The sequence below is a fragment of the Haplochromis burtoni genome, unplaced genomic scaffold (assembly GCF_018398535.1).
Source record: "Haplochromis burtoni strain Fernald_Lab_line unplaced genomic scaffold, NCSU_Asbu1 Contig_153, whole genome shotgun sequence".
Classification (NCBI taxonomy): domain Eukaryota; kingdom Metazoa; phylum Chordata; class Actinopteri; order Cichliformes; family Cichlidae; genus Haplochromis; species Haplochromis burtoni.
Window position 1 is genome coordinate 522,579 of NW_024582514.1, and position 27,790 is coordinate 550,368.

At 42.0% G+C, this 27,790-nt stretch overlaps 1 protein-coding gene across 3 annotated transcripts in view; it reads left to right on the forward strand.

Annotated features, from left to right (window-relative positions):
* Positions 1 to 26,644, forward strand: part of nova2 (NOVA alternative splicing regulator 2) — a 103,144-nt gene extending 76,500 nt beyond the window's left edge. For all 3 annotated transcript variants that reach the window (XM_042224839.1, XM_005932594.3, XM_005932595.3), the window contains one exon: positions 11,762 to 26,644. In XM_042224839.1, the coding sequence (XP_042080773.1) occupies positions 11,762 to 12,784 (1,023 nt within the window). In that variant the 3' untranslated portion in view covers positions 12,785 to 26,644. The remainder of the gene's footprint in view (positions 1 to 11,761) is intronic.
* Positions 26,645 to 27,790: the final 1,146 nt, after the last annotated feature.

Below are 27,790 nucleotides of genomic sequence, written 5' to 3' on the forward strand. Positions count from 1 at the left end.
CTGTGGAGTCTGCAAGGGATTAGAATTTACCCATCCACCCACCCATCCATCCATTTTCTTAATCACATATCCAGTTAAGAGTTGAAGCAAGCCATGATAAATACTTTATTTATGACCCATTTAAAAGAATCACTATTGCCATCCCCACTTACACATGTTGGTCACTTTTAGGCAGGTAGATTTGTGAAGGTGGCAACACAGCTCGGGTGTTTTTGTGCTATTTGCTTCTCTCACTATGTGGTTCTAACAGTCTCTCACATTCTGTCGTTTTGCTAAAATTATAACTTGTGGGAGATGACGTTTTAGATTACCAGCAGTTACCTCCTCTTTTTATGTGCATTATTGATTCACTCTTCACACAAAAGCCTTCCTATGCAGACGAATGTAAACATCAGTGATTGTTTAAAGGCAAAGCACCCTGGAGACTCCCCAGACTGCGTTTGTGGGCGATGTAGTAAAGCACCACCTACTTCATATGGCCAGTAAAGCATGCCCTCTCCCCTGTTACTGTTGCATTATGCTGTTTAGATATAAGCAGCCGTTTCGGAGCTGTGTCCCCTGTGAGATCATCTGCAAATGGTCTGTGGTTTTGTTGTGGTATTTTTCTGGGGCTATTTTCAGACCAAGCTGGCCTTTATTCAGACTGAAAACAGCAGTAGCCTTTTAACATTGTTATGCTGTAATAACAGCAGCGCTAAAGAGTGAACAGACACACACACACGCACATGCCTCTACTCGCATCAGCTCCAGTATTTCCAAGCAGCCACTTTGTTTGGTCATTTCCTGTGATCTCTCACCTCCTTTGCAAACACCTGTTTCCTACTTCCTGTTATTGCAGGCCTGCACAGGAAGTGTGCCGTGAATGCGAGGAAAACATGGAAGGCCCCTGGCTCACTTTGAGTCAGATGATAGAGGTGGAGTGTAAGACTCGCAGCTTAGTTGGCAAGAAAGGAATAAGTCAGCTTCAGCCAAACGATGAGTCAAACACACCAACAGTTAGGAAAAGTTCTGTGTTGTTGCTGCTGATCAGTGAATGAATGCACCCGGGATTTTGGCATTATAGGATCGGCTGATCATTTCATCACAAAAAGCTGACCTCTGTTGGCTACCATGAATGACAAAAGCATTGTGATCATAAAGTGGTGTAAACAGACTCCTGCTCCACAAGATCACATTCTTATTTTGTCAATTAACTTTTTATAAGATTCATTTTTAGCCCTTAAGGTTTTGCCTGAATCTATTGTTAATTCCTCTGGTAACAAACCAAATGGTCTCGTTTTTGTGTACTTCTGCAGGAATTGTTTAGCTCAACTCGACCAGTTGGTGGAACCCAACCCAGTATTTTGTACCTTGGAGGATGTGATTTACCTCATCAGCCTTTTCCTCATGGTTATCAGTAACTGCCCCACCCCTGAAAATAATTTGTGCAAGCTGCTGTTACTGTTTATAGGTGCATTTCAAAGTTAAGCAGCCTGTAGTGGCTGTGTGAATAAGTGCATATAAATATGTGCTGCTTCCATTACATTTAGATGTGTTTAACATTGTAAAAGGTTCTATTTTTAACCAAACTATGACTTTGTGCTTAAACAAAGACAAAAAGAGAAAACAAAGAGAAGCAAATTCAAGATTTATGGTTAAAAGTTGCTCGTGTTAAACAGACTTTTTCATTAGTTATTTCAGATGTCAGGAACAAACCACTTGGCAAGGTGAATTGGTTCCTAGGTTTCATTTCAGAGATGTTTAAATCCAGGCTCCCAAAACCCTCCACTGCAGTAAGATCGGGATCGATGTAGGTGTCCCAGATAAGAGGCAGTCGATGTATTCATGTAGGCTGTTAATATATAAAAAATATCTGTCATTGCTTTAGTTTAGGGCTAAATTCAGTCAAAATTCAAGGTGCAGATGTTTTACGCAGGATTTTACACTCTGCGATTTGCTTTCTTACATAACATTTTATCCATTTTTTTTCTCCCGTCAGTCCTGTAATCTGCAACGTCTGCCTCGCTGCCGAGTCAGCGCGATTACAGGCGCACTCTCTATTTTTCTGTCTCGCTTATCTGCTCCAAAGACAGATGATTGTCTGCGTTTTATTATCTCAGCCCGAAATTCACATTGTACTTCAGGGTGTAGACCACACACACGCAGAGAATTATCAAGTTAGGGTGTGATCTCATTCATTCCTCAGACATATGTGTGTGAATTGATTAAAAAAAGAAAGATGAAGCTTTTTAATAGGTGTGATGTGCTTGCAAAGGAAATATCTCACACATGGAGAAAAGAAGAGAAGGAGGCTTCGTAATGAGTTTGATCTCCCCCCGTCTCATGTTTTGTCATCTGATTGGTCCGCACACAAACAGACTTGTGGTTTCTCCCCATTTAAAACAATGTTTTTCATTTTCTACATTATCTGTAAGTAGTTGCAGTTAATCCTTCGTCTTCATCTCCAGTGAAGCAAGCTAACGGCGTCTCTGAGTGTATATGCTTCTAAGTTAATATTCCCCCAGCCAAGAAGCGGTTCATATAACAGCAGACTGAAGCTGGTGTGGAGGAAGAAAAAACCTATCTCTGGGTATGGTCTTGTAATGCTTCTGAGGGGGATTTAATGAATATTTGCAAACTTACCATTCCTCATGTCTAATGGTTCCTGAATGCATAACACCATCTTATTCAGATTCTGTTCAGTTAGGTTTAGCTCACTTTCTGTTCAGCGATAGATGACTGCTGCCAAATCTTTATTATTGATCAGGTTGGTGTTTTTATTGTTCATCTGTGATCAAGACACATGCAAAATGTAAACAAGAGGCTTTAATTCTCCAACATGAACTTTAGAAATATCATACTCTTAGAAAAAATAACACAGGTGGAGAGCATATTGCAAACTCATGTGCTAGAATTAAATAAAACATTTTGAAATATATAAAAAACTTAAGTAGACGGTTTTATTTTATTAATGCAAAAGAATAACAGCACACAGTGTGGATGCTTTGGATTTTGCAGCATCTGTTTTATGACTAAAATTGCACATCAGTAATTCTGCATTATACCTGTTTTGAAGGACAGGATGACAGCCAGGAATAATCCTCCTGCTGCTCAGACACTCCCTTTAAATCCCCTGAAATAAGTCAAAAGCTCCCTTGTCATGACACCCACCCGAAAAGCTTAAAAACAAATTAAAAAGACCACATCGGTACATTTTGTATCTACGTTTTTTAACGCGTTGCATTTAAATGTAAGCAAATGGAAATATTTTCAATTTGGTGACCTAACATGCAGTGGGTTTAGGCGAATAAAGAAAAAATGATGCTTAAAACTAACCCCCAAAAACGCTTAATGTCCTTGAAGCAGCTTTATTTTTCTAAAAGCAAGAAAATGTAATGTAATTTTACGTTGCGCACATATTCCCTCTGCGCTTGCACTTGTGACGGCAGTTTCTCGGGAGAGAAACCCTCATCATGGAGCAAGAACAAGACCTGAGGTCTTTGAAAGTTAGATGATGTGGTATACGAGCTATAAATTCATGTGCGTGGGTATGTATAGGAGTCTGTTCTGTATATGCGTCCAAGTTAACATCATGTTCTCTTGCTGTTGGTCATTGTAGCCCAGCTCTTCTGTCATTCTGGTATTTTTAACCTCTAAGGGGGTTTCTGTGCTCCTGGGCGAGCCAGAGAATGAAAGAAGAAGGCCGGTGAGAGCGGTGGAAAAAGAGGGATGACACAGGGAGAGAGAGGTGACTAAGCCTGTGGATCAGTAGGAGGCAGATTAAACTAAAGTCCCCTGCTTAAGACTTCAAAGTTCAAACTGCAGCAGCCTCAACAGTTGTTCGCCGTCCGCTCACATTGCATGTTTGTGCGCGTGCGCTCATGGGAGATCGCCGAGAACATGCGTGTTTTGTTTTGTTTGTGTGTGCTTGCCTGTCCTTGTTTTTCTCACATGGATATGGATGAAACTGTGAATCGGTGCATGATGATGTGTGTGAGCAGCCGTGTGTGTGTGTGTGTTCATGTTAGCATCCACTGATGACACTGACAAATGGCCTTGTGACCTGGATGGATTGCAACACAACGTTTGTAACACAATGTCATCATTACATCATGACAATCCTAAATTTTAATAAGGAACAGGGTGCTAAAATCAGGTAGAGTTGTGTTGCATTCATAAATGCAACAGAAAGGATAAATGCAAGTGAATTCTTGCAGGGATTTGGATAAATGTACATGTGAAAAGCAGGAGTGCTATTAGATGTTTCTTAATCCTCAGTTGATTTTTTTGTTCCCCGAGTTGTGTTGGTGCTCAAGTAAAAGTCTCAAATAAACAATGCAACCCTGATTTTTCTAAATAAACTTGCACAGACTTTGTTTTCGGCTAATAAGAATGGGAACAGGAGCCTCTTACATCTCAGGAGATTCCAGATAGACCATTTTGCAGATTTGGTGTTTCATGAAATTTGAACACACACAGGAGGGAATGACTCGAGAAAGGCAGCTGGCCGTAAAAGCTGCGTGTTAATATGTCTGCACATCAAGGTCAAGCCCTAACAAGCTACTGCAACATGCAGTGTTTGTGTGCGTACATGTGTCTGCGCTAGTCGTTAAGGTTGCTCGTGAAATGAAGCATTGCTCTCTCGGATCGTTACGCTTCGGTGATCCCGGCACCCCTGTTAGCTTATCACTTTGACTTGTCTATGCGAGACAAAAAACAAATACGTACACACATTTGTTGATACACAAAGTGAAGTGACACGTTTTGATTGATGAAGCAGAGCAAAGCGTTTGACTCCTTCAGCCTGCCTGCTTAAACACAAGGACGTGGAGACAAGTGGACCATATCGCAGCAAGCAAGAACATCTTTGTAGGGCGTTTAATTATAGTCTGTCAATGTTTCATTAATCTTCTACATTTTAACAGATTTATTAAAGCACCTAGTAGCTACAAAGGTTCCTTCTGGATATAATCACAGTAATATAATATGTTTTATGACAGATCTTAGTAATTATTTGTCCATATATTAAATGGCAAATGTTTGCGAGCTCTTCATTCAGTGTCATTCACCGCTGATGTTTTCTGCAGCACCATCAGCAGATACAAAATACTGAAGGATTCAGATTAGTGTTTTCTTCTATGTCTTCTACTTTATAATTTATTTTTAATTGTACAGTTATTTGGTTATTTGTACATTAGGTTGGAGACTTATTTCCTGTAACAGATATCCATTGAACATCCAGTGAGTAATGTATAAGGTTTATTGGAGTTTATTGCTTAAAAGCATGAAGAGCTAACTGGTGGAAGGAGATTAATGAGAGCAATTAATGTCTATGACTTGTCGAGTTAGGATTTGACCCAGTGTGACAAACTAATCAGTTCCAGAAAAATACCCAAACATCTCTCGTGTTGTTGTTTTGAACTGTGGTAATTGAACTTTTTATTTGAGAGTCCCAACAGTCAGACCCTGAACACGCTCCAAGTTGTTCCTGAATCCAATCATCCCAATATCGATTTGGACTTATCTGTTAAGCTGGCATCCCTGCTGAAGTCAACACTTCACATCCCTGCTCCTTCAAACTATTTGCATGAGTGCATTCACGAGCAGGAGATTGGTTTTGACCTTTGACCTCAGCCCAGCAGCTGCAGCCGTAGGGCGTTCTTGTCAGCAGCTGGATAGAAGCCAGACCTTCCTCTGCTCTGTGGAAGAAAGTTTCTCCCAGCAGATATAAAACTCTTCAAAGAGAAGGGGAAAAAAATCAAATGAAAACAGGAGACACCTGAGATCAGAAAACGTAGAAAAAACTGAAGCCTTAACAAAAAGCTTTAAACCTGAGCAGCTAACGGGGGGAAATAATGAAAGAGTTGTCACTGTAGGAGAGATTGCCTGCGTGCTGCCAACTGTCACATAATCTTCTTTGTGGCAGCTCTGCAGAAAGGTGCTGGGAGCATGGGATTGTGGGTAGGTAGGAGCTGCCTGGCTGAGTCGGTCATTGGAGCGAGTCAAAGCAACAGCGTCAGCTAAATAAAAGCAGGATGAAGTTGATGATTTCATATTAAAACTGTGTGTGTTTGTGTGTGTGTGGGAGTGGGAGTGAGTTGTGTTTGACCTTGCAAGAAGAGCTTTGCTTTACTGAACACAGAAAATTGAAAGAAATGAACAGTGGAAAATTACAACAGTACAGCACAGCATAAGGAAAGACGCAAAGAGTACACAGCTACACAGCTTTAAGGGACTGACAGATGTTTTAACGTTTATGAAACCTTAAAAAGGAAAAAGCATCAACAATATGGAAAGAAATAAATGCGAGAAAAAAAGTGAAGCAAGCGGAGGAGGAGTGGAGACAAATCTAGAACCTCATTAGCAGAGAATCAGTCGGCTATAAAGATGGTAGATGTGATCGGTAGCACCAGGAGGGATGCAGACATCACTGTACACCACTGTTTATCCTCCCACTTCTACACCGACACTCTGTGGATGTGTGTGTGAATGTTACAGTGCAGAGTGCAGAGGATGAAAGGGCTCATGAGTAAAATCTTTTCAGCTCCTTCCTCTCTGCAGTTCTCCTGCTGGTTGTCGCTTCATTATTTTATCCCTCATCTTTACTTTCACCCCCACCCGGTTCATCTGCTCACTGCAAAGCAACCATCCGGAGAACGTTGCCCCTGAACAGAATTTTGGATGTACGGTTAGACCGCTGTATGAAATCTAAGGCAGTGCCAAATAGTGGTATCTTATTTTATTTTTTCAAATTTTTCACAAATCTTTGGCAGCTTAGAGGATATCTGTACAAATGTTTACATCCCAAATTTGACTGTTACTTAACTTATTAGCAGTGGATATTAGCATAATCATCTGTTCAGATTAGAATGAGTGTTTGCAGAGTTTTGACAGTATTTTACACCATGAAGATTTTTCCTGCATCGTGTTAAGAAAGGATCGGATCACGAGTGCGTTTGCTAATCTCACCCTAACCAGAGGCTGCAGAATCATCTCTAACAGCCGTCTTACTGAAAAAGACATTACCCACGGCCTGCCATACCACACCGAAGGAGGATGGCGTAGCCAAGGCGAAGCGCCAGGGTGCTTCTTTGATTTACAACAGTAGCATTTCTGTGTAATGACAGTGAACTGAGTCATTGTGGAAAAACTTAGGCATATTGTTAAAATTGTGCTTGTTTTTCTCAAGATTTTGCAGGCTGTGAATCATTAGTTTCGTAAATGGGTGATTCCTTAAACTTTCTTCTTTCATGCTCAGAATGTACTTGCAATAGCTTATTATGTTATGGTTTGCATTTTGTCGAGCTCCCTTTTATATCAAATTGGGCCGGATGTGGTTAATGAACTAAAATGAGTTTGACATCCCTGGATTAGACTAAAGGAACATTTTAAATCATGGTTACCATAAACAGTTTGACCAAACGGCAGCCAAGTAAATACTGTTAAACATAAAGTCTAAACGCATGTGAAAAGATTGCCCAAGGGCTCATTTAAGAGACATTTAGAAAGGCCTTGATAGTCAATTACAATCAGTTATTGGTAAACAAAAACAAAACAAAAAAAGATTCAAATTCATGTTCAAGATTTGTGAGGTCTTCATGAGTTGTGCACAGTATCCCTGCATCTTTAGTCTTTCTAATGATTTTCAAACTTTCATCATTTCCCATCACACGCACATCTGGACTGAATTATGACACATTATAATTTCAAAACGCTTTCAGTCATTAAAAAATAACAAATACTGAAAATTGCACACATTTGTGTGACCTCTGAGAGTTTGTAGATTATCTGTTGTGACATAACCAAAGCACTTAACTTCTCTCCAAATGAATCAGGTGCGTGAGTTATTAAATGTAGAACAGTTGGGTGCGCTGTACTACAGATCAGGTTGATTATTTTATATCACGGGCTGCTGTGGCTCAGGTGGTAGAGCAGGTTTTCTACTAAATGTGGCAGTTCTGTCCCCAGACGCGCCACATGTTGAAGTGTCCACAGGGAAGACGCTGACGCTCCAAATGGCAGGCCAGCACCTTATATTGCAGCTCAGTCACCAGTGATGTGGGTGTGAGTGGGTGGATGATGCAACAACAACATAAAGCACATAAAACGCTATGTTAGCACAGCACATTTATTGTGACTTCACTGTAATATTATTCAAATCAATAAAGGAAAATATTTCATGAATGATTTCACCCCATTCTCTTTCAGTGCTTTATAGTATTAAAACTATATTGTGTTAGGAAGGAATCCTTAAAATCGCTCTGCCTCAGCAGTGTTCACACTTTGTTAGCACTTTGCTCTTCTCCTGAATCTACACAGGACGGCAGATTGTAGCGAAGCCTCCGTTAGCAGCAGGACGCTAAGAGACATGTTGAAGGAGCATCGCTGTGTTGTGCCTCGCCGTAACAGCTTGCTAATCAATAGAAACTAGCTACAAATTTCCATTCTGTCTGAGAGGAATGACGAACCGACAAAAGAAGAAAAAAAAACCTGTTAATCCCAAAGAAACGTCTCACAAACAAACACGGTCAGGCAAAAGATAATTTGCTAATATTCAAGTTGAAGCAGTGAGAAGCAAAAATGTGACGCCGTCTGCAGGTTTGAATTTGCTCTTGTTATCCGCTCCCTCCTTCATGCTTCTCACTAATTTTCTATTTCTATGTAAATTCATCTCCCGCCTGACAGAAGGCTGCAGTGCAGAGCACACGGGATTCGGCGTGGCAGCAAGCCTCTGTAATCGAGGCTGCCTCCACACAATGTTGCACGGCTTAAAACTGCAGCAAATGGGGGCTGGGGGTTAAAGGAGAAGTGTCAGACAGGGAAAGTAATGAAATGGCCTTTACATTCTTCTTTACCTTGTCTTCCTGCTCTTTTTTTTCCCATCGTGCTCTACATGGAAAGCCAGAAAACAAAAAAATTGTGGCTCTGCTCATGTTTTATCTCAGATTGTTGAATCAATAATCCCCTTCCACCATCTCTTTCTCCTATTTTACTCCCCTGTCTTCATCAATGCCAACTCAGTGATGTTTTCCGCTCGCTGTCCTCCCATTTCTCCGACCTAACATCTCTCTTTCTGCACTTAATAAGCATTTTTCTCACTCAGACAGACCACAGATAGCAGTCCAGGCAGGGCATTCATTTATTTGCTAGGTGGCTGATGTGCAGCAGAAGTCCACAACATCTGCTGCAGGTTGTTTGTTTCTATTTCTGTTGTCTTGTGTGCACAAAAAGAGAAAAGGATCACATATTGCAACAAGTTGCAGCAGAGGGCTTTTTCCATTATTGCTGTTGAATGCTGGCACGAGTCTCACACTTTCCTCTGGTCTGTTCTCAGTCAGCAAAGTGACGCTTTTATTGTGCACGGAGGTCAGCGCTGCGGCAGAGTGGGATGCGTCACTCACTGCCTGCGTCAGTGGAGCAGCAGTGAACCCTTCATATACGCAGTTCATTCAGACTTTAGCTCCCTGCAGACATCAGATCTGTTTGTGGCAGACAGCCCTCGTGTAAACCTTTTCATACAAAAGGGTTATTGTAGATTATCCACCAGTGAACTGAGGGCAAAAACAAATTGATAATTTTATCTTTTTGAGGGTTAATGTCATTTTGCACTTACCACCGATATGAACAACCAACAGTGTATATAAAGCAGAACAAGTAAGCTTGTTTTACAAAATGAACATGAATCACTTCAATCACCTGTCCCTGAAAAGTGGAAACGGCAAACTTTATAGCTAACTGCATAATGTCCTTGCCATAAACAGAATTTAACCTTAGAGCAAACCCAGAGAAATAACAGAGGGCAAATTCAGTGAAATGTGTTCACTTTTAGTCTGACTACTTGGCAAGCTTCTCTGTAACACCATAAGAGAGTTATTTTAGGTTTACAAGACTAAATCTCTATGTCCAACTTAAAAGGTCATACCTGTAATATCAAGAGAGCGGCATAAAAAAGCTAGAAAAAAAAAAACTATGCAGCGAATCAGCGGATAGAAACTTAAAAAAAAGAATGTGTTGCTTTTGTCTCAAAATAACATTTAAAAACAGATTTCTCCCAGCAAGCTAGACTCCTATTACAGCTGTTCAACTCTATAAGGCATTAACGGCTTCATTAGTGGCTCAGTCTGCACTGTCCACATGTTCAGCGTCTCTGGCTCCTCCCAGCAGAGCACTTGAACAAGTTCCATTCCAAATCAGATACAATTAGCTACATGTTTACGAAGGTAAAGAATAGGTGTTAGAATTGCCACCAGTTCTAACTTTCAGCCACATAGTTAAATGTTTTTTGTGGAAGGGGTGGAGCAATTGCCACGACTGCGCCTCCCGTAAATTTCACATTAACACCTACGACTATTTTAATCTGTTCATTCAGCAAAACATGAAGAAGAGGGAAGATGCAATTCCAGCAGATCAACAGATCTCAATGATGGCCCATATCAGCTGGTGGCTTCAGCTGATATCTTGCTTCCAGTTTGCAACTCTCACATGCAAGGCGGCTATTAAATTACTTTAGTTAGCCTACAGTTATTGCACCCTGCATGCTGCTTTGAAACCCACTTCAGTGTGGTGTCTGTCATCACTAACTCCTGCTCCAGCCTGTGAGTAAGGGGTTTGCTGCTGCTTTTTCCTCCTCTGGCTCTCTTTTTATGATTGTGGACACACAGGGAGGTCCCAGAGCAAAGCCGTAATGCCAGATATGAAGTACTGCAGATGAAAATAATCAATCATCTTTTGGCTATAGTGGTCCTGGCTGAAATGGTCTCCAGCTGTTAAGAAATGCACTGTGAATCAATTCTCTTTTAACTGTGAAAGACTAAATGAAGTGCGTTAAGTTCATTCATCGACTGGCGAGCATTACTGTTCTGTTCATTTCTGTATGCATATAAGTTAAATATGCTGCGCCGTGTTTGGGTGTGAGGAGAGTGTGTACATATGTGTGTCTCACTCCCTTTCACTACCCTTTGAATGCTGGAGCTGTGTTTCCATGGCAACGCTGACCCCTGGGAGTCAATGTTATTTTTTTTCCACACAAGTAGCCTCTTTGCAATCCCTCTCTCTCTCTCCCTCTCTCTCATCCATCCTTCCCTCCCACTCTTCATCTCCTGTTCTCTCACCAACTCGCATTGCGTCTCTCTCTTCTTTTGCTATTGTGTACCAAAGTAATAAAGAAAAAAAACACTCTTTACTCATTATCTGCTCCTGCACAGTCCATTTTATTCAGTGGCTGTGTCAGCTCTTTCTCCTTTCAGGACATCTTTACACTGTTGACACACATTCACGCACAAACACAGCGCATCAGAAACTCTCCTTCTTCCTCTCTGTATTCAGACATCGTTCAGTCTCAGTTCATCTCTTCTTTGGATCTCTTTGTCTCCCGTCCTTTATAAGGACACCTCTAAAGACAGCTCCCACTGTTTTGCATCTCGCAAACAGGAGCCTTCATCGTCCGTTGTATAATGTCGTCTTCATTTTATAATTCCACTGAATTCAAGATGGGATGTTATCATGCATGTGTAATCGTAACTTCACAGGTGAGACATCGCCTCGTTTCCCTCTCTGCTGAACATGAACAGTGTAAAACATCAGAAACATCTCTCTGTAACACTGATAAACACATTTGTGTAGAAAGACTGACTTTATACTTCTCTTTGGGATTGTAGTGGAATTAATTGCCTGATTAATAAAGAAACAAATCTATCACTTATATTTCTGCTGGGTAAATGTACTTTAAAACTTCGATAACTAAGTAATAACCTATCTCTTTTTTTGCCCAACCTCCCACCAGGCCAAGCTGATCGTCCCCAACAGTACAGCAGGATTGATCATTGGTAAAGGCGGAGCTACAGTCAAGGCAGTGATGGAACAGTCTGGGGCGTGGGTCCAGCTATCCCAGAAGCCAGAAGGTATCAACCTGCAGGAGCGTGTGGTCACCATCAGCGGCGAGCCCGAACAGAACCGGAAAGCAGTGGAGATCATTGTCCAGAAGATCCAGGAGGACCCGCAGAGCTCCTCGTGCCTCAACATCTCCTACTCCAACATCACAGGGCCAGTCGCCAACTCCAACCCCACCGGCTCACCGTACGCCAACTCAACCGAGGTCATGCCAGCTGCCGCAGCCGCTGCCGCGGCTACGGCTTCTTCTCTGCTCGGCCAGGCAGGCCTGGCTGGGGTTGGAGCCTTCCCAACCACTATGTCCAGCCTATCAGGCAACGACTTGCTCGCCATCACTTCTGCCCTCAACACTCTGGCCAGCTATGGTTACAACACCAACTCTCTGGGCCTGGGGCTCAACCCTGCTGCTGCTTCAGGGGTTCTAGCCGCAGTAGCGGCTAATGCAAATCCAGCAGCAGCTGCTGCAGCTAATTTGTTAGCATCCTATGCCAGCGATGCATCCACCAGCGCTGCTCACCCTGCAGCCAGTCTTGGAGGCTTCTCTCTGGGATCCCTAGCTGCTGCTACAGGGGCCACCAATGGTTACTTAAGCGCTGCTTCACCACTTGTGGCATCATCTCTACTGGCCACAGAGAAGCTAGCAGAAGGAGCAAAGGAAGTGGTTGAGATCGCTGTGCCAGAAAACCTAGTGGGAGCCATTCTGGGGAAAGGAGGGAAGACGCTAGTGGAGTACCAGGAGCTGACTGGCGCCAGGATCCAGATCTCCAAGAAGGGCGAGTTCATTCCTGGAACTCGGAACAGGAAGGTGACCATCACAGGTTCCCAGGCCGCCACACAGGCTGCACAGTACCTGATCAGCCAGCGAATCACCTACGAGCAGGGGGTACGCGCCACCAACCCACAGAAGGTGGGCTAAACCTGACAGCCGATGAGAAACGAGGAGGAAAAGAGGAAAAAAAAAGAGTGGGGGCTTGGGGGAGGAGTATAAAAAAAGTGAGAATGGAAAAAGGAGAGGAGAGCAAGAATGTCGGAAGGAATCGTTCGCACCGTTTTCTTCTGCGTGTTTTCAGTATTCTCTATTAAAAAAAATTTTTTTGACGCAAAGCAAAAATGTGCTGAGAAGACGAGGAGGGAGAGGAGCGAGTTATTACGCTGAAAAACCAAGAAAAAAATGTGCAAAATGTAAATAAGGTTTTATTACTTAACGTCTTGACCTTTTGGGATTTTTTATTGTTTTGTTTATTGTTTTATTGTTTTGTTTCGTTTAGTAAATTAAGCTGTCTGTTTGTTTGTGTATTGTGTGGACAGAGCTGAATGCCATGTAGACAGGCCGACTGCCTGAGAGGCTACAGGAAGTGGGGGGATGGAGGGAAGGGCATGGGTGCGGCAAGGCGGAGGGTTGGGGTTTACAGGGTTCAGCCCTCCACCGCCCCCGAACCCAATACGGAAACAACCCTTAGCCCTCCTTCCCCCTGCAGGCCACACCCATCACCCTCCAGTAGGGTTTTTGTTTTTTCTTCTAGGAGATTTACCCCAAACCCCTCGCCCCACCTCCCTTGAATGCCCCTCTCACTTTTTGCTCCCCTGACCCGCCCCTCTCCCTTTTACAAGGGTTTTATAACAAACAAGACTGCAAACCTCAGCCTGGTGTGCGAGAGAAGAAATGCCCTTGACTCCTCCCCCACCGCCGACACCTTCTATTACTTCACCCGCATATGATCGTACCTCCCTCCTCGTCCCCTCGTCTGGGAGATGAAGGGTGAGGTGAAATTGGGCAGAGGTGCGGGGAAAGAGAATCAACCGGGCACTTTTTTTTCTTTTGCACACCTTCCCATACCTGTGATGTATCCCACAAGCAGTGCAGCGCTGCAGGGGTGTTACAGCATGTGACGCCCACCCCCACGTGTGGCTCTAATGTCTCAGATAGAAAGGCGAAGCGCACGCCGATGACCTCACATAGTGAAAAACCCATAAACGACAAGAGCGATACAGCGCAGGCTGCGGCAAACACACAGGATCTATGGCATTTTTTGCAGTCTGCTGTGATAATTCTATTAACTATATTGTCGATATAGGAATCATTACCTTCGTCATTATTTATTAATGAGTTCACCCATATAAGGCTCAGTTGTGTTTTTTTTTTAATCTGTGAATTCAGGTTGACATGAATGTAAATGAGACTATTTTTGATTTGATTCTTTTGTTTTAATTTAAGTGGATTGAAGATGAATAGTAATGTCACATAGTGTAATATATGTCTTATTTAAGTCCAGTAAGAAAGCCACCCCAGGCATTAGGATCATTACAGTGAAGGATCACCTTATATATCCAGTCAAAGAAAAGAACAGGGAACACACACAGACACGCACACGTTTTCACACTGAAACAGAACATTATGATGCCATATTTGGTGCTAGAAAAGGGAAATCACCATATCTATGATGCAGACTGCAGTAAGACTTCTAGATTAGCAAGAAAAGCTCTAAACCTCTCGTACCACAGGCTGCAGTGCAGCTGAATTAACCTACCTGGTTATCATGCTTAGCTCCTAGCTCATGCTGCAAAAGATCACTGCTGTTTATATGCCCTGTTGCAGTTTGCCTGCATTGTAAAGTTGTAACTAAAATGAATAATCCAGTTGAACTGAAACTAATTCTCGGATAAACTGCTGCTCGGCCTGTGGACGCCCGAACCCTTCGGATTAACCCAAACCACAGACTAGATAGAGTGAGAGCAATTAAGACTAACAAGATACTACTGAGAAATGCAAACATTTAGTCGGAGGTAACACTGAAACGTGACAAAGGAACGTCGTTTATCTGGGGTCCACTGCTGAATCTGCAAGCCTCGCTAGTAGATTTGCTTTTTTACGGCAGCGTGCATATCAGTAATGGAGATAAATAGGCTCACTGACCTTTGCTCTTATCACGCATCCGTCCAACTGCCAATGAGATGAAGGGCAGATGAGAGATTTTTAACATATGTCCTGGGAGCTGAGCTCATTTCTGCCTCTGGCAAGCTGTAGGTCTCCCTCGGAAACGGATTTACTGCCCACTGTAGACCCAGGAGGCTGCTGAAGATGCTGTTGTTTCTTCTGTTGTTGAGTTTTTTTTGTTTGTGTCGTGTTATTTTTGTCTGTTTTTTTTAACAATCGGAGTACACTGAATTTTTTTTGTCTTAATGCACTGTGAAGCGAGGGAGAGTTTCTCTCGACCTATGAGGTCAGGGATGTGTGCTATAGATGGCATCGTTGACTGGATGGTTTTTTGTATGGCAGGGAAAAAAACACGCATATATGAAATATATGTAGAATGCATATGAAGAACTTCACCGGAAATGCACATCATATCTGAATATTGACGGAGGTGAAAGAGACTAGGTCGATGAAGAGGATCAATCAATTGAGGTCAATTAGATCCTACTTACCTGTTATCTTGGAAAAGTGTTTCGTAATTAGGGGGCAGGATGTTGGGGAGTGTTAGGTGTCCAGTAGTAGATTAAAGAGACTGGAACAAATTCTAAATTCAATATCCTATCGCAGCTGTGTCTTTCTCACGTACTGCACATCCAACAGGCAAGTCCCTGGACAGAGATTTAATTCTAACAGTAGCTGAAGTATGACGGAATGTAAAAGGCCAAAAATGAGGAGGGGGTGCATTTGATTTATTGACCTAAAAGCCTGGTGAGGGGAGGGAACACCTCTAAGACTAAACAAACAGACCTTTTGATTCTTTTGAAACCAATCCGACCCAAAATCCTCCACTGTGCTTTTGAATGTGTCACTCTCTGTTGGAGCGCCAGTGAGGGTTTATCTCCACAGCTTGGTAAGGAGGCTTCTTTACTCCCATCTAACACCATCCACACTCTCCTCACCCTCCCACCCGTCCTCAGTTTTCCAGTGCACTCCCATCCTGACACCCCCTCTCCTCCTACCACATCGCTCCATGGGTGACTATGTCTGGTGTTACGATCAATGCATGTCTGCTGCTTGCCCCGACAAACGCCACAGATTGAGCCTCTTCTCTCTTTGCCTCCTCGGGCAGCTGAGGCTCGGGCCACCAAATGCGACACTATCAGAAAATAACCACGCCCGAAGAGGAAGTCATAGCTGGCAGGGCACAGTGCATAAACACTCTTATTTGTAGTTTGTACTTCATAACAGTGACGAGATACATTACTAGCTTGGAAAACATTGCACAAACACACACATATTTCGAGGGAATAATTTCTCTTTGATAGGGTTTGACTGGATTTTATTGCAAAAGCCAGTGTGCTTTTGCTCTGCTATGGAAATATACTGTGCTGAATGCATTCAGTAGGCTGATTTCCATTTCATTTAGAGTAAGATTTGCCTTTTTTCTGCAGGTAGACTCATTTATGGACTTAATATCTATTGAGCAATTTTGGAAAATAATTTTAGGTTTGTTGGTCAGACAAAACAAGCAATTTGTCACATGTAGTTGTTTAGCGGAAACAATAATTACTCAGGTAATTTAAAGATTTTGAATGCTAATTAATTGAAAGTCATGTGGCCGTGTTTCCTCCCCCTGCTTTGGAAAGCGTGCATGCAGCACAGTATGTTTACAGTGGCAAAACTGCACTGAAATTTCTTATATAGGTGCCATTTGATTTAATACTTTAATTCTTTTTTATCTTATTAATTAAACCTTAGGATGACTGTCTTTTACACAGCAGCTAATCTCTTTAGTTATCATAACGTTAGGGGATTGAGATAAAATGTGACAAGTACTAGAAGCAATACATGTTGTGTCGTCCCGTCCCTTATCCTCTGTGTGCCGTAGGAGCTTTTGGATTTACCCGTAGATGTTGGATAGGTTTACACGAGTAATTTTTTTTTCAATTTGTGGAAGATGCTGCTATTTAATAATAATAACAAGAAAAAAAAATACAAGGTAAAAACATATCGAAATCTGTCCTTTAGCTGGAGAGGCTAGTTGCAAGCAGTGTAATACACGCTCTGTTATAAGCTGACAATAAGTTAATAAGAGCATAATTTTAACCTGAACAAGTAAAACCTGTGCCAAAACAGAACTGTAAATGTGTTGATTTAAATCACATTAGGTAAGAGGAGACATACTTTTATATTAAGAAAATGTGAAAAGTGCCAAATGAACCATATTTATAAATCAATACATAGGGGGTCAGTTTTTGAGAACTAGGTACACTAACAGACAAAGCGCTTCAGTATAGCAGTTTGTTCAATCCCTCTTCACTCCTGCCACAAGACGAGGGACCGCCATGTTAGCCAAGTGTTAGCCTGTCCTCTGGGAACTACTCTTCCCAGGATGCAACAGCACTATGACTCTGGGGCTAGAGTATCAATATAGTGATAGGTTAGCATAATAATGCTAAAAAAAAATGTGACTAGATAGCATTCTTAAACACAGCCTTTTATAGTTACGATGAAGATGTATTTTGTGGAAATAGATGTTATCTTTTTTGCACGTCTATATTGCATGATATCAAAGTGAAGCGTGGACAAAAAAAAAAAAATCAAAGAAACAAAAAAAAGAAAAACCATGTAGGAAGTGTGTGTTGTTCATTTTTCGGAGACAAATCTTTGCATGCCGATAAGGGTAGAGCATTTTGGTATTGTTTTACACGCGTTCAGATGTTCGTTGTTTTTCGATGCAGTCGCGTCAAGTCCCGGTCCACCTGCTGCAGGTGAAGACGATGTTTGATTTCGATGTCACGACCGAGTGAGTATTTTGTCGCTAAGCTGTCTAACCTTCCTCAGAGGGATACGAACAAAACTCTCGAACAAACCTAAGACTATTTTGCTACTTGTTGAGCGAGCTTGGACTAAACGCTTCTCAGTTCCTACTTAACTTTTGAACAATTTTTTGAAGAAAAAAAAAATCTGGATTTATTTTCAAATAATAGACTGAGATTGTCCATGAATGTACTCACCTCTCCATAAGTTTGCATATCACTCTTCTGACCACTGGCGTGCAGTAGAGGCTTACATGTGTTTTAGTGTGTCTCTGTAATCTAACCTTACTAACCCCTCGACGCACTCTGTCAGGCTCTCAGTATTAATATGTTGTCTGTCCTTTGAGCCCCCACGCTCTGAGCTCTGGCTTGTCTTGTCATTGAATTGCACCTTATTGACCTCAAATATGACATGGAGCATCTCTGGTCCCGCCCCTCGTGGTCGCGAGTGACTCGTAAAGAGAGACAGTGTGTGAGAAAGAGGTGAAAGATCCCCTCCCTTACTTTTAAATCCAAAATAACGCACAGACACACTATGCTGTGTGCTGCACCGCCTGCCTCCCTCGGGTGACTTGCTGCAGAATTTGGGACAGATTGTGTTTTCACTCCCTTAACATGCAATCCAAGGCTCTGATCTCGGGGAGAGAGAGAAAAAACAGCACTGAACATTGCCAGTGTGGGTTTTGAATCCTGATCCCCCTCCTCCCCTCTCTCTCTGTCTCTCTCTGTCCTAAGTTTCCCAGTTCAGTTTAATTAGATGCTATTGGCTTCGGTGTCAAATTTTTTTGTTTTTTTGCCAAAGTCTCTCTCCGGATTTGCAGTGCGGTCATGCTTCGTATACTGACAGATGTTGTCATGGGAAGTGGCCCGCTGTTCACAAAACTAACTGAGATGGGGAAACGATCGGGATTTCCATTATTGCTCCTCAGTGACACGTTTGCACTAAACCTTCTGCTGTTACAGTGCACGGCACGCCGAGCTGAGGTGGGGGTCAGTGTGCGAGACTACTGTAGATGGTAGCCTTACTGTAGGTGTTCATTCAGCATTGTATTTAGATGTGCATGCTCCTCTCTCTCTCCCGCCCTCTGAGTTTGTCTGCTTTAGGCCCGCTCCGTGGTGTCTGTGTTGCGGTGTAGCCGGCTAGCCATGTTTTATTCATGTCTTATTTTTGTTGGCTTTTGTTTTTACTGTAACGTGTAGAGGAATGCAAACTCAATTCTAACCTGCTCGCCAGGTGACCTCATTGCTTCTCAGTGGGTGTGTGGCTCTCCGACATAGTCCCCAGCTCTTGTTCTCTGCCCCCCGCCTACCCTCCACCGCCACGCCTACCTCCACAAACCCACTCTCACCCACACCCACCACCTTTTCAAAACAACATCTAAGACATCTTTTGGGACCCCGCTCCCCACCCCCTTTTCCACCCTTCTTCCTCCCCCAACTCGGGCCCCATCGAAGCACCAGCAACTGTAGACTGCATTTGTCATATCACTGTTTTTCTGTTCCTTCTCTCGTTTCTCTGTTTATTTTTTTCCTGGTTTTGATTTGTACTGTATGCTCTAACCCAAACCAGTTTTAACAAAATGCCATTTTCTGTATGTAGCCTGTTTACCCTACTCCACCCCCACCCCCCCTACACACACACACACACACACACACAAACACAATATCCTCCATGCCCTCTTTTTTTGCACTTTCACTGCCCACTCCTCCTCCTCGCCCAAACATACACACACTTTCCTCCTCCGCCTCCCACGAGTCTCTTCTCTCGAGTGCCAAAATAGAACAGAGAGGAAAAAAAAGCAAAACAAAACAAAAAAAAAGACAACAACAACAACTACTACTACCATTCCAAGCGTTTCTTTGAGTTGTTCTTGTGTGTCGGACATCCATCCTGGAAGCACCCATGAAGCCAGCATGCTCCGCCCTCATAACATGATGTCGCTCATGACGCCTCAACTGAACAGCACCTTGCCCCCCACCACCACCACCTCCTCCTCCTCCTCCTCCTCCTCACCACCCCCACAGAGCTAAACCCGACAAGGATTAACCCTTCTGCAGGTTGGCTACCTACCTACTGTCCTGCCTCTCAACCTACCTTAAAAAAAAAGCCCTACCGCTCATGCCAGCTGCTTTCCTAATTCTGTCATTTCTTCAGCCTGTGGGACTTCATTGATTGTGTGCCATAGTGTTGGGGGCACCTTTCACTCTCCTCACCTCCCCCTTCTTTCTATACCCCCACCCCACCTTTCTCTCTCTCTCTCTCTCTATAACCCCTCTCGCTCTCGCTCCATTTGATTTTTCTCGATGGGAAAGATTAAAAAAACCTCCATTTTCTAATGATGATTTTTTTTGTTGTTGTTTAACATCCAAACCACGCACGCCGACACATGCACCGCCCCCAGTGCAGTGGTGTGGGGAGTGTTTACGCACCGTCAGCTGCGCAGCCATCCTCTGTCTTCTTGAACTTTTTGAACTTTCACCCCCTCATGAACTTTATTGACCTTCTTCCTCCTCCTCCTACCCCCCTTCTGTGTTCATCCAACTGTTTGGACGATAACTCTCCATTCCATCCCCAAAACCTCTCTGAGACTGTGCAATGCTAGCTGATATGATTGGATTTTTTTGTTTGTTTGTTTGTTGCTCACCATTGGGGACAGTTCTCTGAGCTATAAGTCAAAAAAGAACAAAAAAAAACATATGAAAGGACGAAAAAAATATTTTAAAAAATGCAGACAAACAAAAAAAGGATAAAACACTAAACAATTGTTTCTCCACAATTTCATTTTTTTTCTCTCTCATTGTAAATATTTTTGTCAGATTTTTTGCCGAGGTGTAAAGAGAGAAGTGTTGAGCAGAAAGGGGCGGGCAGCATAAAGAGAAACTAGTGGACGCGGTAGACGATCGTAACACTTTTCATCCTCTGTATCCGATACTTAGGTCTGCCTGTATAATCGGCTATGCTAGTTCTACTGTGTTAACCTGTGCTGTTGTTATTAGTGTTGATTTACCTACTGTATTCGCTGTTTAGCGTTCATGTCGGCTAGCCAACTTTTTAGATAAGTGTGCTCATCAAATAATAATACTAATCTTGAGAAATAGTCCGAGCCATTCTCAACGTAGGCTTGCTTTTGTACATTTGTTGATGTTTCTTAACAGTGAGTTGTAGTGGCACTAGTATCTTTTTAATCATCAAGCCATAGTGATTGAAAACGCTTGGTCATGTTAGAGACATATCATCGTGGAAGACGGCTCGACTCAGCTCCTCCAAGTCGGAGAAAGAAAAACAAAAACAGGGAGGCGGAGGCAGAAAATTGAAAAACAAAAGAAGAAGAAATTAAGCTTCTCCCGGGCTACAAAATGAGGAAGATGAGCTGCTAACTTTTGTGCAATACAGTCCTAGTTTACATAACATAGAAGGATAGTTTAGAGATGATTAACCTCTGCAGGTGCCGCTCAACCACTCCGCTGCCTGCAGAACCAAACTTGTATCATATCTCCATATTTCGCCTCCACATCAAAGACATGTTGAAACTATTAAAGTGACTGTGTGAGATTAGACTCCACCATTTCATTGCATTGCTCTGAGCTCCACTCTTGATTTATGCTGCCTGCCCCATTGCCCTGAGAACACCACATGAGCTATTTATTTCTCAGACTATTATTATACTATTAATAAATAACAACACAACGAGAAAAAGGGAACGACTGGAAAAAGGTGAATTAATATTATAATTGTTTTGTTTTTATTTTTAGTATTTAGTGGTTGCTTTTAACAACATTCATTAACTGACTTAAAGATTACTGAATATTTAATGTAATTGTAGCATTGTGTTTGTAAAGAGAAAAAAACCTAGTGAGTTGTGTTTCTTGACTTGTGGATTACCAGTGAAGTGGGCAATCTAGTGCTAATATATATGAGGTCTTTTTTTAAGGATTCTTATTTTGCGACAGCAACAGCAGTCATTATAAATGTTCATTTTAGCATCACCTGTCTTCCGTTGTCTTATTCTTCACCTTCCACCACACTCTGCATCATCACAGTAACACATCGCAAGTCTGAGGGTGGGGACCGAATGTGTGTTTGGGCGAATCGAGGTGCGCGCGCGAGGGTGTGTGTGAGCAGCGTGTGTCGTGAATGTGTGTTAGTTAACAAACCTGTGTTTATTTGTGTGTCTATGCAAAATATGGTGCACATGTGCTTGTATCTTGCGTGTCTGTCTGCTCACACGTGCGAATCTGCGTGCGTCTGCGTGGATGTGTGTGTGTGTGCGATTGTTGGGTCTGTGAGGGGGGGGTTCGGGGTGGGTGTTGTGTCCAGTGTCCACCAAAAGCTAAAACTTGTCAGGCTTCCATACTTCCTGATGGAACCTCCTGACGTTATAGCTGCAAACCCTCATCATGTGATCTGACTCAACTCGACTGTCCATAACCCCTTCAGTCACCTGACCAACCAAATCAACCAATCACTGTCCACCACTACCGCCTTCCCCCTGCGCCATCCTTTGCTGCACACCACGTCAGCCCCATGTGATGTTCTCCATTGATAACATACTACTGTCACAATCTACTGTTACATGCTGACAGATCTGGGGATAAATACGCTTGCTTTCGTTCATTCGAGGTGTTTTCACCTTTGAGATTATTACTAAGCGCTCCTTAAATCAAGGCAAGTGTCCCTCAGGTTGTTTGACTTTGAAAGGATCAGTTCACCCATATTTAATGTTTGCCCAACAAGTGCAATATCTGTCAATAATTTATGCTCCAAAACGCTGGAGGTGAATGAAGTTAAGTCCGTGGTGGTGCTCACAGCATTAAAAATGCATATGTAAATTTAATTCACATTTGTGTGCATATATTTCTGAGGAAACCACAGCCCTCGCTGCAAACAGCTTTGCTGTAGTTTCTGGGACTGATAAGTCAAAACACTACATGAGTCAAAAAGACAGGTGCTGTCTAACCATCTAAAAAAATTTGAATGTGACTTGAACAGTTTGGGAGATTTTAGCTGTACAGAAGTCAGATTTCTCTTAAATAATAATGAAGGAGATAGGCTACATTTACCAAATAACAGCAATGCCCTTCTCTGTTATACAAGAAACTCCTTGTGAATAATTTTATGTAGAAAGTATTTTCTCTCTGCCAAACTACACCTGCTAACTGTGGAAGGAAACGTGCATCTACCTGTGACAAGACAGCTGAGCTGTGATGATGGTTAGCTACATGTTTCCTTTAAGTGGCAGATATAGTTCCATAGAAGTGAAATAAAAATTACATCAAAGATAATAAAGATAATTTTTTGTTGGTTTTTTAGTAATCTTTTCAAACTCTAAGAAAATAGCACTCGACAAGTACAAATTTGGATTTATAACATTGAAATTTTGAGGTACATAACTTGAAATGTTGAGATGATAATCCAGCCTAGCAAAAATAAATAAATCAGCAACTTAAACAGGCTTCAGTAGTTACTGCCGTGGTGTCATCCAATCATGTTTTTTGGTTCCTTGATCACCACAGCCTGGGTCCCGCATAGTTTTATTACACCGAAAAGCTGGCATCTCCAAAATTGGGCAGCTTACACCAAATAAATCGAGATGGATAAATAACTCTACGGCCCAAAATGTCAATTTGATTTTGAGAAGAACTGTACCTCTAAGTAAGAAACTATTTCTTGGATAGCTTGGATGAACTGACCCGTTAATCAGCCTGAGGTGGACTTGTTCCGTTTAATTTCTTCAGCGTCATTTAATGAAATTTAGTTTGTTTTCCCCAGAACTGCATATTACATTTCTACTGTTCATACTACTGTACGTGCTGCATACTACCTTACCAGGTCAGAATCCACCTTAACCTGTCTCCATGCCAACCACAGAGGAGCCAGTTGCATGGCAACCGGCTTCCGCCACAACAAAACAACCTACCAACCAGCCATCTTTCTCAACTGATGAGGCCACGCCCACCTGACTATGATCGCTCCGTAGAAGAAGAGATAGAGGAAGAGAGAGGATAGGAAGAAGGGATGACAGATGAAAGAGATGTAGTTGTGATTCTCAGGGTGTCTTATATAGATCTACTGTTTAGTCTGTTCTCCAGTCTCTCACTGGTGTCCTGTTGCCCCTAACTGAGCCCAAAGACGATCATGTCCTCCTCTGATAAAGTCCTTGTTTGATTGACTACTGACCAATTCCTCTCCATCAGTTGATTGATAGTATTGATTGACCAATTCTCTTGAGAGCTTGAGCTGAAAGGAGCTCAGCACTGTAACTAATGTTTACAACCCAAATGAGACCAACAACGCTGTTGAAAGAATGTCTAGGACTTAAAAAAAAGGGAAAAAAAAGAAAAAAAGAGAGACAAATCTCTGAAGAGTACTTATTTCTAAATGATGGAACTTTTCGCTTACTTTCTATGTGACATGAGGTAATGTAATTTTTTTCAGTCATTGCATGTGACTATTTTTATTTGCAATGAAACTGTTAGAATGGATGGTACATTTGTGACGTCAGTGCAACGTTCAGACACCGACGCTAGAAGTCAGCCGGTGTCTACTAAGTGTTTTCATGTCGCCGTGAGGAGTGCTTATGGACCAATGAATGCTAAATGTGTGACCATACAAAGCTGTAAAGGTTTTGTTTATTTGTACATGGTTATGGGTAAAATAAACCATTGAAGCAAATTAACATCTTTAGTCTTAAGGAGTAAGCCCTCACACGTTTATTTGTAAAGTCAGTGCCGAGAAAGGTACTTTGGATAATGCAGTCGAGGTAAGTTTCAACAGTTAAAGCTGGTGATGTGCTTCCATTCAAACACTCGGAGGGCTCGATGTAGTTGTGTCAAAGTGTTAGAGAGGGTCAAGAACGAAAGAAAATCAGGGTTCGATCCACTTCCACACATCACCATCCTCCCTACGACAGGCATCACAATCAAGAAGGGGTGAGCTTCAACTCTCTGACATATCCATCTACCCACAATCCTCCTGTGCACCAGAGTCATCCGATCAACAAACACCTGCACCCCCGCATCCACCATGTCAGCTCCTGTGACCTCTGGCCAAATCGTCTCAGCCCTCTCCATGCCATCGGCTAAGTGGCTAGTGGCTTTTTGAGCTGTTGTTGCAAAGCCTCCTGGGAAATGGAGTCACAAACAATTCACAGCATGGTCTGACCAACCTCTTGTCACTCTCCTCCCACACACCTTTCTCCATACGCCACTAAAGAAGTTCCTCCGGCTTCCAGCGAGAAGGTCATGCCATTTTGTTCCTGATGGGTTAGGTCGCCACAAACAAGAACATATACGGGCTTTCCGGGCAGCTAAAATACAATATGGAAAAAATGGGTAAAAGTGACTTTTTACAGTCAATTCTTACATAATACATTCAGTATTAAGATCTAACCACTGAGATGTTCATCGCTACACTTTGCACTATAAATGCTATGTGAAACTTTACTTTTTTTGTTGTTTATGAAGCTAGAAGTGCTGTTGGAGCAGCAACTACTTTATTGGTAGACTTTAGCCTCAAACGTGGAAACGCTGAAAAACAGTGGGGTTGGCAAAAAAGTTCAGTCACAGGCTCAAAATAATAGGGCACATTTCAGAAACTATACCTCAAGTACAGTGATTTACCGGTCATATAAAAATTTACAACCGATATTCAGGGTTTAAACTATTAACTTTAGGGTCCAATCACACTGTTGCACTACTATAGAACTCGACCTGACCTGATGTGGCTCTAAAATGAAGCTGTAGATACAAACAAGTCAAAACTCCTTTAGAAGTACATGACTTAACTGTCTGTACAGCTAACAGCATCTTCTTAACGGCATTTCCTGCGCAGGATGTGACATATAAAAAATACATTTGACTTAATTAATTCTAAATGATGCAACTCAACCAAATTGATCACTATATTATAACATTATTTCTGACTATTATGACCAAATACCACAAATATGCGTGCCAGGCTCTCCGACAAATCAGTTCAAACTGAACTTACTGACAAAAGCATCAGTCACAGAGACCTAGACACCACCTCCCTGTCACCAGGTATAACTGGTCACAAACAGCGTGCAGGAAAAACCGTAATGGGATTCTTTTGGTTGCGGGCAGACTGAGTGCCACGTTTGCTTGTAGTTTGTATGAAAGAAGCTGACTTGCCTGCAAATACCTGCAATATGCCTGCAGTGAAACTTGAAAAATTGAGTCGCACACCAGAAATGGTGATGGTTTGCTTTCAAAGTAAAAGCCTTATTGCTGGAACGAACCATTTTCAAAGGCTGAAACCTTTACTTTGAAAAATCTCTATTTCTGGTTTTCATCACACATTACAATGTTTCACTACCACTTGATGAGTAGTTTGCTGTTGTTTGCAGACAACTTCCATGCGAACCTCTGGTGACCGCAGCAACCTGCCAGCAACCAAAGCAACTGCTAGGAGGTTCTGGTGCAGTATCGTATCCGTATTTGCAACCTGTTTCCAACTATCATCTTTCACATTACGAACCACTTACAAGTCCGTCTTGGAATACATGAATTTCCCTAGCAACCAGCAGGTGACGGGGTGTCAATGATCAGATTTAAAGCCTAAATGACCGGGGCATGAGCAATTTATTTTACAGTGATTACCAGCAGGGGTGGATCCTGGGATTTAGGGCCCAGGAAAATAATATATCACTTTATGCCCCCAAAGTGGAAGCCATTGTTTCAAAAATTAATAGTTTTAATGATAATGTTCTTTATTTATTTTACATTGATACACCACATGCAAATGCTTTTTGTATGTAAAAACCACAAACACATTATTGTCTCTCAGAAATGAAGTGCGCTAACCAACACTTGGTTACACTTGGAGAGGCAAGCAGCATCTTTAATTCTGAATTCACTATGAGTTTAATTTCCAGCTGTCCCTCTTTTCTGGTTTGAGACCCAGACTTTGATTTTATCCACCCTATCGTCTTACATCTGTACCGCTCAGTGTCAACTAGGAGCTAAAAGTACCTGTTAAGTAAACATTATTTTATGGTGATAGGTTCATTATTTTCATTTTTTTTAAAAAAGACAAATTAACTGTTTCAAGTTTAAGTTTATTTCAAGTTTATTTATTTATATAGCACTTTTAAAAACAACTGTTGACCAAAGTACTCTGCAATAAAATAGTCAAATCAGAAGACTTACCAAATAACATAGAATGTAGATTAAGAGAAAATAGAATCATGGAAAGAACAATAGTAACAGACTCATTTTGATTTAAAGGCCAGAGAATAAAAGTGGGTCTTTAGACGGGTTTTAAAAGTATCCAGTGTTGGGAAGATCCTCATATGCAGGGGCAATGTGTTCCATAATTTAGGAGCAGTCATGGCCCGGTCTCTTCTGTGTATTAATCTGGACCTTGGGACAACCAAGCGCATTTGGTCTGCAGACTTCAAGGATCTTGGGGGAGAATACCAGGTTTCACTGATTTCTAGTGTGCCTGTCAGTCTTGGGCCCTTCATCGCTTTGCCAACCCATTAGCAGATATACATTTTCCCCATGTTAACTGGTCTCTAGGCCTCTGTGATTGGGGTTTGAATTGAATTACCACTGTCACTGAACAACCCTTTGGCATTTTGCAGTGAAACCTTGTTGAGCCATTAAGAACAAATACTCACACAAGTCTATTTTTTTGTGCTGAACAGCAGCATGAAAATCCAACATATGAACCCAAGACAGTATATACAGGGATGCTTTGCCTTGCTGTTGGGACTTTTGAATGCAGCAATGCAAATGGTGCCAGCTCTCAGGATAATAATCTCATACTAGTGGAAGAGGCCAAATTTTAATCAGGTAAGGTTTTTGCTTTTACTTCAAAGCAAAACTTGTTTGATTATGGCTCAATGAGCTAAATGTTGATTCAAATAGTTACCACCCCCAATATCTTTCCATGATGTTGTCATTTATAATATATTCACAATATATCAATAAAAGGTGGCATTTGGCTTCATAGTTAACACGAAATAGCCTCCACTGTTTGGCTTCTCTTACTTAACAGAAAGGATTATTTCTGGCTCCAGGGCACTTCTTCCTCCAATAAACATTTTTGTGACAAAACATATTCACTCAGATGCTTTTAGAAACAAAACAACATCTTTCTGACAGTTACTTTGAATGTGTTCACGTCCTTTCTCCTCATCTGTACAATGGCTTGAAAATTGACCAC